General features: G+C 46.6%; 1 protein-coding gene across 9 annotated transcripts in view; it reads left to right on the top strand.

Annotated features, from left to right (window-relative positions):
* Positions 1-1,463: 1,463 nt before the first annotated feature.
* The window catches only part of FMNL2 (formin like 2), a 569,063-nt gene continuing 559,082 nt past the window's right edge, over positions 1,464-11,444 (top strand). For 5 of the 9 annotated variants that reach the window (XR_013608766.1, XM_078681738.1, XM_078681734.1 and 2 more), the window contains exon 1: positions 1,803-2,076. Coding sequence is in view for 7 of the 9 variants with exons in the window: in XM_078681738.1 (XP_078537864.1) it covers positions 1,960-2,076 (117 nt within the window). In the remaining 2 variants the exon portion in view is untranslated. Of the gene's footprint in view, positions 2,077-11,444 lie in introns of all 9 variants that reach the window. The other 4 variants (XR_013608767.1, XM_078681737.1, XM_078681740.1 and 1 more) reach the window with 2 other exon arrangements.

Below are 11,444 nucleotides of genomic sequence, written 5' to 3'. Positions count from 1 at the left end.
GGAGCAGGTGCCTCGTGGTTGGGTTTGCGGGGTTTGGTGGAAGTTTGGCCAGGTTTGGCAGAGTTTTTGGTGGGATGGTTATCAGGGGGTCTTTGACAGGGATTGTTGAGCGGTTTTATGGTTGGGGCATTTACAGTGTTTGGGGGTTAGGAAATGATGAAAAGGCAGGCAGGGGTGTTTGCGTTAATAAAGATGTTGGTTTTATAAGCATATGTATTGTGTTGAATTATGTTATTGTATGTTATTAATGTTGTAATGCTGGGTGCGGGGTTCAAAAGACCAGTTAGGGGCGGGGGAGGGGGGGCCGGGTTAGTACGTTAAAGTTAGTGAGGTTTAGTTTTGTAAGGCATTGCCGAGGTTTATTTATTGTAATGTGCACCTGTTCCAAATAAAGCGGCCTTTTTCACACCTAGAAGTCGTCTGTGGTCTCCCCCCCCCCCCCCACCCCTCCCTCCCAAAACAGAGCCCGATGCACTGGCGTAACGAAAAGTGAGGGGGCCTCCCTGCATGGTACTTAGGTCCCCTCCGGGCTCAATCAGGAGCTCTCCCGGCCACAGTTCAGTGCCGAGGGGGCCCCTTGGAGCTAGGGCCCCCCCCGTACCCTGTGGGCTGCGGGGGCCTGTGTTACGCCCCTGGCCCGATGGAGACCCCTTGCGTGGCCTCCTTTAAAAAACTGCCGGTGCTCAGCAGCGGTGAGACCCTGCCCACTTAAAGCCCTGCTTTTGGGTTAAGCTTGCGCTGTATATTAAAAAAAGTGTGAAACACTTGAGCATTAGCCTAAGGTAAATCATGACCCCTCCCCAGCAAAACACATCAATGGTAAAACATAGCACATAACCAATACCAACATGGCATTAGATTTTGGAACATTAGTCTACTAAGTACTTGTGCTCCATCAGCTCAGCTACCTGCTTTGTCTTGTGAAGAACCGAAGGATGAAAAGAAACCTGCGAGAAACACAAGTCGTTTTAGTGCGATTATATGTCATTTTTCAGTAAATGGGGAGGAACAAAGAGCGCAGAACCTTGGACACCCAGATTGCTTGCAACTATTTTAGGCGTGGCAAGTACTTTTACAAATAATAAACGCATACATTTTAGAACCTCTACGAATATAATGTACATAGGATAATTAATTAAATTAAACACGAGAGATGGTTTGCTATGAACGAGCCCGTATTTCCATTGGCGTTGAACCGGAAGGATTATTCCCCATTCCAGCATGGCCGTCCTATTCAACAAACGTACCATCGATACTGTGGCTGCTTTAAGGCATAAAAAACAGGAATGCCTCACGTAAAGCGTCCTGGAATGAGCTCTCATCCTGAACAGGGAGTCCTCCCGTTCCCAAAATGGCCTCCTCGATTCATGGCGCTGGGATCATAGAGAGTCCTTTCTCTGTGTCCATGCTACAGTAGTAGCATCGGCCCGTAGCGCACTCTCGGGCTCCTCTGCCGGTGGCCTGCGGTATCACCGGAGGCTGCTGGCTGCATTGTGTGTGGCTCCCCGTGCAGCAGCAGGAGCGGCAGCATTGTGCTGAGAGCGCCCAGCCAGCTTTGTGCGCCGGGCGCTGCTCGCGCATCGTTATTCCAGGAGCAGCGTTATCATCATCCGAGGGATTATGGAGTGAGGAGGGACCAGGGCTGAGCCATGCACACGCGGCTCACCATCCCCATCATCATCATCCCAGGGAGGTGCTGCCAGAAGCAACGCGGGGATTGTGCAACATGCAGAGGATGAGATCCCGGTTTCCTGCCACCGAGATTGTGCTCGGAGGACGGGGCGGCAGCATGCGGCTGGCACAGTCTGTGTCCCGGAGAGCCCGCTGCTGACTGCCGCGGGGGATAACGGACGGGGACACTCTCTGGAATACCTTTATTTTTTTTGCATTTTTGGGTGTGTGTGACACGGGAAGGTGGAGCGAATCCTCGCCCTGCTCTGCACGGGGCCCTCCGGCACTATGGGGAATGCAGGGAGCATGGACTCCACCCAGACGGACTTCAGAGCCCACAGCATGCCCCTGAAGCTGCCCATGCCTGACCCCGCCGAGCTGGAGGAGCGGTTCGCCGTAGTGCTGGTGAGTCTCTCGGAGCCGGGCCGCATATGCCCCACAGACCACTGGCACTCACTGGGCGCTGGGCATGGCCTGCGGGTGGGGAAAGGTGGGTCTGGAAAGAGCCTGGGGCTGTGGGGTGAAACATCCTCCTCACCTACAGACTATACTGCTTCTTTCAATTAGGAGACTTTACCACTACTACCCACAGCTAGAGGACTGTACTACTCACCACAGCCGCTACTAATCACAGCTGGGGATCTGTACTACAGCTCACAACCACTACTGCCCACAGCTAAGGGACTGTATTACTCACCACAACTCCTACTGCCCACAGCTAGAGGACTGTACTACTCACCACAGCCGCTATTACTCACAGCTGGGGATCTGTACTACAGCTCACAACCACTACTACTCACAGCTATGGGACTGTACTAATAGCCGGGGGGTTGTACTACTACAGCTCACAACCACTACTAACAGCTGGGGGACTGTACTACTCGCAGCTAGGTAACTTCTACAGCTTACAACCACTGCTACTCCTAGATGCGGGAATGTACTGCTCACATGCAGGGAACTGTATTACTGTCACACAACCAAAGGGATGTAGTATATATAGCTCACTACCACTCTGCTATGGAACTGTACTGCTACTATCCAGGGGACTGTACTACAGCTCACAGCCATTACTACTAAAACCCAGGAGGCTGTACTGCTAATCACGGCCAAAGGACTGTACTCTGACTCAAAGACAAGGGGATGTACACTACTACCCACAGACAGTAGGTTGTGCTGTCACTCCCCACCAGAGAACTGTACTGTTACTTTCAAGCAGCAGTATATACTATTACTCAAAGCCAGGATTTATCATAGCCATAAGACTATACTGTTACCACAAGGGGAGTGTACTCTACTACTCCTCCCACTCACATCCTCTTTTATGAGAGCCGGGAGCTGCAACATTTCACACACTCGTGTGACTGTACTTGTATTCAGAGCCCTGGAGCACTGGCAGAAGCCGCCAGGCTAGTGTACTTCTAGTCACGCCCATAGTTCTTGCAGCCAACTCTTCCCACAACTGGAGCACATCTTCTCACAGCCAGAGCACTTGTTGCAGTTAGAATACAACAGAGCTCTCCCTGCGCCACTTCCCCTAGCAGAAATAAGGAACTGGAAGATGACCAGTTAACCTTTGGGAAGGGCCTTCCCCCCTGCGTGAACACTTGATGCCGAGTCTTTAGTAACTTTTGATCCATTTGAGCTATAATTTTTTTTGGGGGGGGGGGGTTAAAACCTGATATTATGCAGCAGGTGATGGAGTGTGTGTCAAATCCATAATTATGCAGGAAAAGTCGCAGCCGCAAAATTGTATAGTTCCAGTGGCACTGGCTATACTCTTGCTCACATACAGATATTGCTACTGACGACCATTCTACTCACACCAGATACTGTGATCCTGCTCACAGCCAGGGTACTCTACTATTGGTTTATACTATTTCTCACAGCCATGGAACTGTTTGTTTTTACTCTGGTTGTATCCATGGATATTTTACTCACAGCCATGTTATTGTACATTTAAAGCAGCGGGAATTCTGTAGTTATTCTCAACGCAGGAAGGGTACTCTGTTCAAAACCATAAACATTAACCCCTGTATTCAGTAAGGGAGATGCACTTCTTGTCACAGCCGGGACATGAAACGAAGCCTGTTCACACCGAGATCGTATTTTCACTGCCTAAAGGCATTTGAATTTACAGTCGCCGTTTTCCTGCTCGCAGCCATAACGCTTCTTTTTCTTAACCACTGCATTCCCGACAGTCAGAGTACTTCACCTCACACCCGCAGGTTATCTGCCATCTTTTCCCCCCAGGTGCACGCCCCCTTTCACACAAGGTGGATCTCAAACATGGAAGTAGATAGCCATCTGCTGTCTGTCCAGGGCAGGGTTGGTTGCTTTGGGACGGGTTATGGAGCAAAACTCTTGCTAGAACAGATTTTCGATTTTCGGCCAAGAAGGGAGAAAGCAGGGGACCCCCCGCCCCAACCTGGTGTGCAATATGAACATGTGGTCTTGTTCCCTATGTTGATTGGGCACGAGGATGCCTAGGTCCCTCCAAGGCAAGGGTTTCACGAGCCGAGCACATCTTCACATTTCAATCCTATAAAGAACTGTAACCGAGCAATCTGCATCTCATTTGCAGCTCAAAAGGACCATTGTCATTTTAGAACCCCAGTCCGAGCTGCTGGGAAGCATTTGACCCCACACCAGGCAGCGGGGTGGTTTCCAGCCGCCGTGGGCAGAAGGCTTCGAGTTACCTTTCGCGGGGACTGTGTTGGGTTTTGTGTCCGTCTGTGTAGAGCTGCTCGGAGTATTGGTTGCAGGTGTTGCCCCCTTGCTGAGTCCCCATTACCACCAGGGTGGTCTCATAAGCGATGCATTGGAAGCAGTGATTCCAGGGAGAATGCTTACCCAGCCCCTCTTTCTCTGTGTGCAGTAGAGTGTGGGCGAGCTGGGATGGGTGTGGCTGTCTCGAGTTCTACTCCAGTGAAATGTCAGTCACTAACACACTGTTTTGATACTGAATCTGAAAGCATTTTTTTTGGTCACATGTTCTGTTTTCTCAGCTTAACCTCTCTGTTTCTGTTTTTTCTTCTTCTTGGAAACCAGGAGTAGATGATTTTTATCTTGGATGTGTCATTGCCATTCTGAAAGTTGTTGTGTAGTTTCTGTAAGAATAACAGATGTATGTCTAAGAAGTGAAACCGTGACTCGGACAGCTCAGAGGTCCTTTCCCCTGGCCATTCCATTTGTCACCTCATTCCCTGTTAAGTCATTTGTTATCCTTGACAGCAGGCATGACTGTAATTACCTTTTGTACAACAGGAAGAAATGTCTCATCTTGCAGTTTGTTTCCGCGCATGTGGAATAAATGCATGACATCTTTAACAAGTCAAGAAGGTGGCACCCTGTTTACCCAGTAGCCCCATCATCAAAACGTTTATTTTGTAGATATCAAAACGTTGAACTCTGAAACGTGAGTTTTGTTTTTGTTTGTGTGCCTACAAATTCTTACAAGCAAAAACTTTTAATTTATAGAGAAATTGCTGGTTTAAGGAGTCCATACTGGTCGGGCAAAGCGCTTAAGTTTCATAGGGTGAGACTTAAACCTCTTTCTACCCCATGAATTTGAAAAATATGTTCCTTTATTTGTGGGGGCTTCACTTCAGAGATGGTCTCTGTAGAGTTAGTTGCCCCTCCCCCTCCCAAAGTTCCTACACACTTTACTGCTCGCCGTCCCACGGTATTCCGAAAAGCTCTCAAGTTTCCCAAGTCCATGCGTTAAGTATCCCATCCACTCCAGATTTTTGCTCGGTATTCCCGATCTAATGAGATAAACAGGACTGCAAGACTCAGAATGCAATGGACAAATCTATGATTGGACTATCTACCGAGGCATCAACCTGGGAAACTTGAGAACTCTTTTCAGTGGGGTAGTTTCAGTATAGGGGGCTCAGACTTTAGCCTCAGTCACGTCGGTAGGTTTGTGTGCCACTGCTGCAGACATTAATGATTGCTAATAGAGTGACTATGGGGGAGAGGCTTGGACTAGAGAGATATGGGCCACCATGAAGTTCTTTTCTTGACAATAGTGACCAGTATATCTAGACAAGGGGTGTGCGAAATTTGCTTTCGTTTCACGTATATTCTCGCAATTACGGTAATTTGTTTTACTGCGAATGGCGCGTAATTACGCACAGTGGGGTAGTAGCGTAATTTCAGAAGTTTCACATAACAAGCTTATCGGGAAAGTACCAAAATTCACTCACTAATCTAGGCAAATTTGTTTATTTATTTTTTCACTTAGTGGAGGAAGACATCCATACCAGGCTGCTTAGACATCAAAATATGCGGTGTTAAGTCCTTCTTGCTCACACCTTTGGATCACAGTGGTCTGAGGAGGAAAGGTGCTGGGCTGACTTGTGCATTGTTACACAAATAACAACTCTGGCTGTTTCTGTTCGTGTACATTAGTGAAAGCTTGCTGACAGGAGGCTGCTGTCATGGATAAAAGAATGGGAATGCCACCTCTCTGAGTAGCAATACTGCAAAATACATGTGTGTCGGAGGTATAGAATGGTGGCTAAATTGTTTGCTGTGAATGAGGGGAAGGTGGGGTTATAACCAGGGCCACTGGAATTATGCGAAATTTGGCAATTTTGGCATACTTATAGGTTTGCCGCATTTACTACATAATCTAACTTCTGCTGCATAATCTGCAGATTTTTTTTTACAAAGAACGTGTTTCTGCTTCAAACTGTTCAAAAGTTACTAAAAAAGCCACGTGTTGCTGTGCAGTGGAAGCTTGATTGGTCACCTGTCTGTCGCTTATTGCTATACTTGGGTGTTAAACTTGTACTAATATGGTGCAATCAAATGCCCAGACAGTGTTAACAAGTGTACAGTGCACACAAATAATATAACGAAATAATGAAGTAATACTGTCACACAATGTGCTGCATTACGCCGCATAACTTGGCATTTCTTGCCACATTATTTACTCGACCCTGCCGCATAATTAGGCCCCCCCCCCCTTGCTGTCGAATTCCAATGACCCTGGTTATGACCAGGACTTTGCCTTCAACCGAATCGTGTGATCCTGGACAAATTAAATCATCTTTCTCTTCCCCAGTATCTCTAGCTGATAAAACTGGAGAAGTGCATAGAAACAGACTCATTGCTGTTATTTAGGAACTATAAAGAACCGTAAATAGACATGCTGCACTTGTTTCCAACTAGTCCGAATTGTTGCATATATGCTCACAGGAAGATGGCCTGACTAGTCCAAATTACAGTGTGTCGCCCGGGTAGGAGTAAAACTCTGGTCTCTTAATCCACAGTCTACATTTAAATTACATGCGTTTCTAAAGTGGATGAACAGTTTTACAAGAGTGTCATGCATTTGAGATAATTGGTCAGAAAGCAGTTGGTGCCCAGGATAATTCATCCTTTATAAAGAACGCCATACAACTGCGAGTGAAAATAAGCAAACTTGGGTCAGTACATTGATCAATCCTTAATTTATTCTTACTTGTTTACTTGTTGGCCATGTTATGCTTTTGCCCGCAGCGGTTTCCATTCCTTTCTTTAATCATGCGCTTCTGATGTTTTCAAACGGTGGTTGTTGGAGACGGTGCCAGCTCGGATTTCTGTTTGAAAATGTCCCAGAAGCCTCTGGGCTCAACAGATCTGCAAAGGCTGCAGTGGCAGATCTCTAGAAACATGGTGTGCGTGTTCTTCAAAGAAACGCAGGGTACATGTGCCAAGCTGTGGTGGTATTTGGTTGATGGATGCCAAGCTACCGGGTTCACAATTTGCTTTTATGCTCCATTGTTGCTCCTTTAATACAACTTAATTTCTCAGCCACTCTACAGCTGTGCCTCGGCGCTCCCCTGGTCCTCACACACGTGCATTTCCTGGAAATTACACCATCAGGGATGCCTGGGCGGAAGTGGTGTTTCCTGCAAATTGGTTAGTTTATGATGGGGGCAGGGATGGTGTTGTGTGTGCCATTTCCTACTCTGCCGCCTTCGGTTGTTGAGTAATTCAGACAATTCACACATAAAGCTAATGGATCAAGTTCAGAGGAGCTGTCGAGTAATTAAAGTGATCCTGGTGATGGCTGCTCCATAAGCTTCTTGTAGAGCGATTAATTCTGCTTTGAATTTACAAGGCACTCTGTCTACAGTTCTCCTTTGCCTTACAGTTTACTTTTATGGGCATCAGATTGGATATCTATTGATGTAACTACTGAATATTTTTAGTTTGTAATTCCGTGCATCACCAAGGGCATATCTTTTTATTGGAGTGGGGGGGGGGGGGGGGGGGGAGTTAGGGGTAGGGGCTGAGTGTGTAACTTTAACTCTCACGAAAGACTACTTCAGTTGTACTAAAAAATCTATCTATGGGGCAAGCGTTTAGGAATAGCTTAGGAAAGGGCCCCACTTTGAGAACGGTGAAGGGCACACTGAAAGGAAGAACTTATTTTAAGAGTCCTTTATTGCAAATGTGACAGAAAAAACAAGGCTTGAATGCATGGCATTGAATGCTTTATCTCTGCCGTCACGTCAGACGAGGTCATGTACAAAGGAAAAGCAATGCCACAATCGCACCTGGAGGACTTGAGCAATGGCTGGGTGAGGCCAGTTGTAAATTATGTCTGCCTCAGAGGTCCTAACTGGAAGCGTGGGGCGCTGTCCTATTCATAATAGGCTGCAGTATCAGATGTTGACTCCCTACTTCAAGTATATTCAAGTGTCACGGTATCACCTTTGGTATATTGAACTGCGTGAAGCTGTTTCACGCCGTTCCCAGTGGTGAGTAATGGGGTTATCAGTTAAGGCACAATCAGAAGGGCTTGTAGCCTCAGTCTAGGATCCGCAGACCAGAACTGTGTTCCGGTGGAATCAACATTGCTGCCTGTGCTGTGAGTCTTTTCTAGAACAGGAGTTGTACTTGTGGAGTGTGTCACCTCAGGTCACTGCACTGTAATGTAGCAGTGGCTATTAAAATGGTCTACTTTTCTACAGCAGTGCCAACTACCTTTTTCCTGTCACTCCTTACACTAGAAACCCAGAAAATCCCAGAGCGATGTCGGGTATCCCCACTTTGACGAATCTGATTCGCGTGAGCTATGCAGGAGTAAGTTCAGATTGATCTGTCATTTCAGACCGATCATTAGATTACCTGGTTTCTCTGTTCAAGTTGTTAACATTTCTAAGTGTACACGAGTGTATGTATGGCTGCTGTTTTGTCCTTAACACTAAATCATGGGCATTGTGTTTGCAACAACAGGCAAAAGAGATGCCCTTCACTTTTTTGTTAGTGTTTCGGGCTAATAATTAGTTACCAGCACTGGAGTTGCAAGTTCCTAATGCACGGGGCCCAAGCAGTGAACATGTGTGTGATTGAGACTGTTCTTCTTGCCATGCCAAGTAACTCTGTACTCGTGGACTGACTGCTTACACCTATTCAAAGTAGAGGCGTGGTTCGTATCTTATTGTGGAGATCATGCTGTAGACATGTATGGTGGCCAACATGGTTGTTCATGCATGTCCCAAGATGCCCTTCAGAATGTGAAAAGGTGCTTGCACCAACCTCACTGCCTACTTGCACTGAGTAGTGACTTCTCATTGGCTTCGAACATGAAGCTCATCCACACGCAAACAGTTTGTATAATAATCCTTTAGTTACATTTTTAGTGAGAAGGGCCACCGAATTTGTTAGCTTAATATTTCTGCTTAATGATTTAGTCCATTTTTTTGGCAGTGCTGCCATTTTTCATGTCGGGTGTGCACCTTTTGTAATTTAGCTCTGTGGAGAAAGGTATGAACTCATTCTGTCAAACCGCATGTGTCACTCGCGCCAACACCGGCGAGCTGCAAATCGCTTGAATGAGAGCGGTAAGCTTGCTCTAAAAAGACCCTGGCGAGGAGGCTTATTGCCTTGTTCCTGTAGTGTCAGCACTGCTCAGCACACAGCACTACAGTCATTCTTTTTGGATTGGCCAGTTTGACAATATACCGGAATTAAACGACACCATTGAGCATTTGTTGTTTCAGCAGCATGCCTGACTTCACTCTAATTCACTTGATAATTCCTTCATAATGGCGGTGCGGAGCAAAAATGCAAACTGTAGTGGAACTGTGGGATCACGCTGGATGCTTGTTAATTGCCATTATTTGTCATATTCTCACTTAAATCCCAAATGTGCTGGGTCATATTAAGAAAAAAGTGATTTGGCACTTACTGTATACATGACTTCATTATTTGTATTTATTTACATCTCTGCCCCACATACAAAGTGGTTTAGTCCAGCACTCAACAGGATACAGCTAAAACTCCCTGTGCTTTGAATTTAATCGAATTTTTTATTTTTTGTATCAAAAATAGACCCTAAATCCAGATGTTCATATATTGTTCAGTACATTTCGATGCAGACATCTTGACATGGGTTTATCTGACAAGTTGACTGGTTGAATGAAGATATGATACAAAAAATGAGCTCCAGTTAACGAGGAACCTTTGAATATCTATTTTATCATTTTCTGTGGCATCTCTCATTGGTTTTTAACATCATCTTCAACACTGTCCCACCTCACTCCCCTTCCTTGCATCTGCCAACGTCCATGACTACCTGACTCCCCTCCGTTTCATTGACCCGTTTATACTAGTTGTCACTGTAAGCTCAGCTGTCCTTTAGTGCCCATGCCTAGTTGCTCATCCATCACACTTTACTCCTCTTCGCGGTCCCTGCCCTGCACGAGTGCTGTACCATTGTGTGTCCTTCAGTATCTCAAACTGACTCTCGGCATGTAATATGCTCTGTTCCGTCAAGTAGTCTCATGTTGCACCTAGGGTTTGCTTTTTTCCCCACTCTTGTGCTCTGTTCCACCACCTTCATTGTCCAGTCCACACATTTGCACTGTCCTAGCTTCAGTGCTCCTAATAATCCTAGCCCTACTGTCTTACTGTGTTCCCGTATATATTGATGCCACACAGTTCTTCCCTCTCCTACTCCCCATTAAGTGACCTACCCATTAACACTCCTGCGTGTGCTCCACTGTTGTCCAGACAGATCAGTTTCCCTTCAGGGTCCCCTCTCTTCATGCATTGTTTCATCCTTTGTTTACCCATCCCATTCTCCTGTGCTGTTTGCTGTGCTCCCATTCTCACCCACCAGCCTGCCCTGCCCTTGTTCTGTTGGGCAGTGCTGAGAACGCACCCACAGTTCTTCCTTCCAGTATCCTGCTCCCAGAGCTGACTTTCCCCAGTCCCATTCACTGTCTATGATCCTCAGCCCCACCCCATCCACTTACGTTTTTAATCCTGTTTCTCAGCCCGGTCTTTCCCAGCTCCGCTTTCGTGTCCTGTACTACCCAACATCACTGTCCTGTCTCGCGCCATGTCCAAACCTTCACGATCCATCCCTGTCCTCAGCACTGTCCTATCCTGGAACGCTTCGGTGTCCTGTCCACTGCTCAGCACCCTTGCCCCTCCCCCCTTTCTGTAAGTGCAGGAGGTTCATCACTGCTTACATTGCACAGGGTAACCAATAGGGAACAAGGGAGTTGTGACACAAAGACAGCCATCTTGAAAACTAAGCGACTTGGTGGAGTCGTAACGACCCTCTGTCCATTTCACTGTCATGCTTTTAGCTACTTGTGATGAAAGATTGTAGTCTACAATAACCGAGGAATCACTCTGTAGATGTTATTCCAAATATCTTGAGAGTCGCCAGGGATGATATATCATAAAAATTCGATATGATGAGTCATAGTATCTCATATTTGTTGGGTCGCTTACTAGCAAATAGTCAATGGAGGAATAATTCC

Source organism: Lissotriton helveticus, chromosome 3_1, assembly GCF_964261635.1.
Source record: "Lissotriton helveticus chromosome 3_1, aLisHel1.1, whole genome shotgun sequence".
In the NCBI taxonomy this organism is placed as follows: domain Eukaryota; kingdom Metazoa; phylum Chordata; class Amphibia; order Caudata; family Salamandridae; genus Lissotriton; species Lissotriton helveticus.
This window is presented reverse-complemented; position numbering and strand designations above follow the sequence as displayed.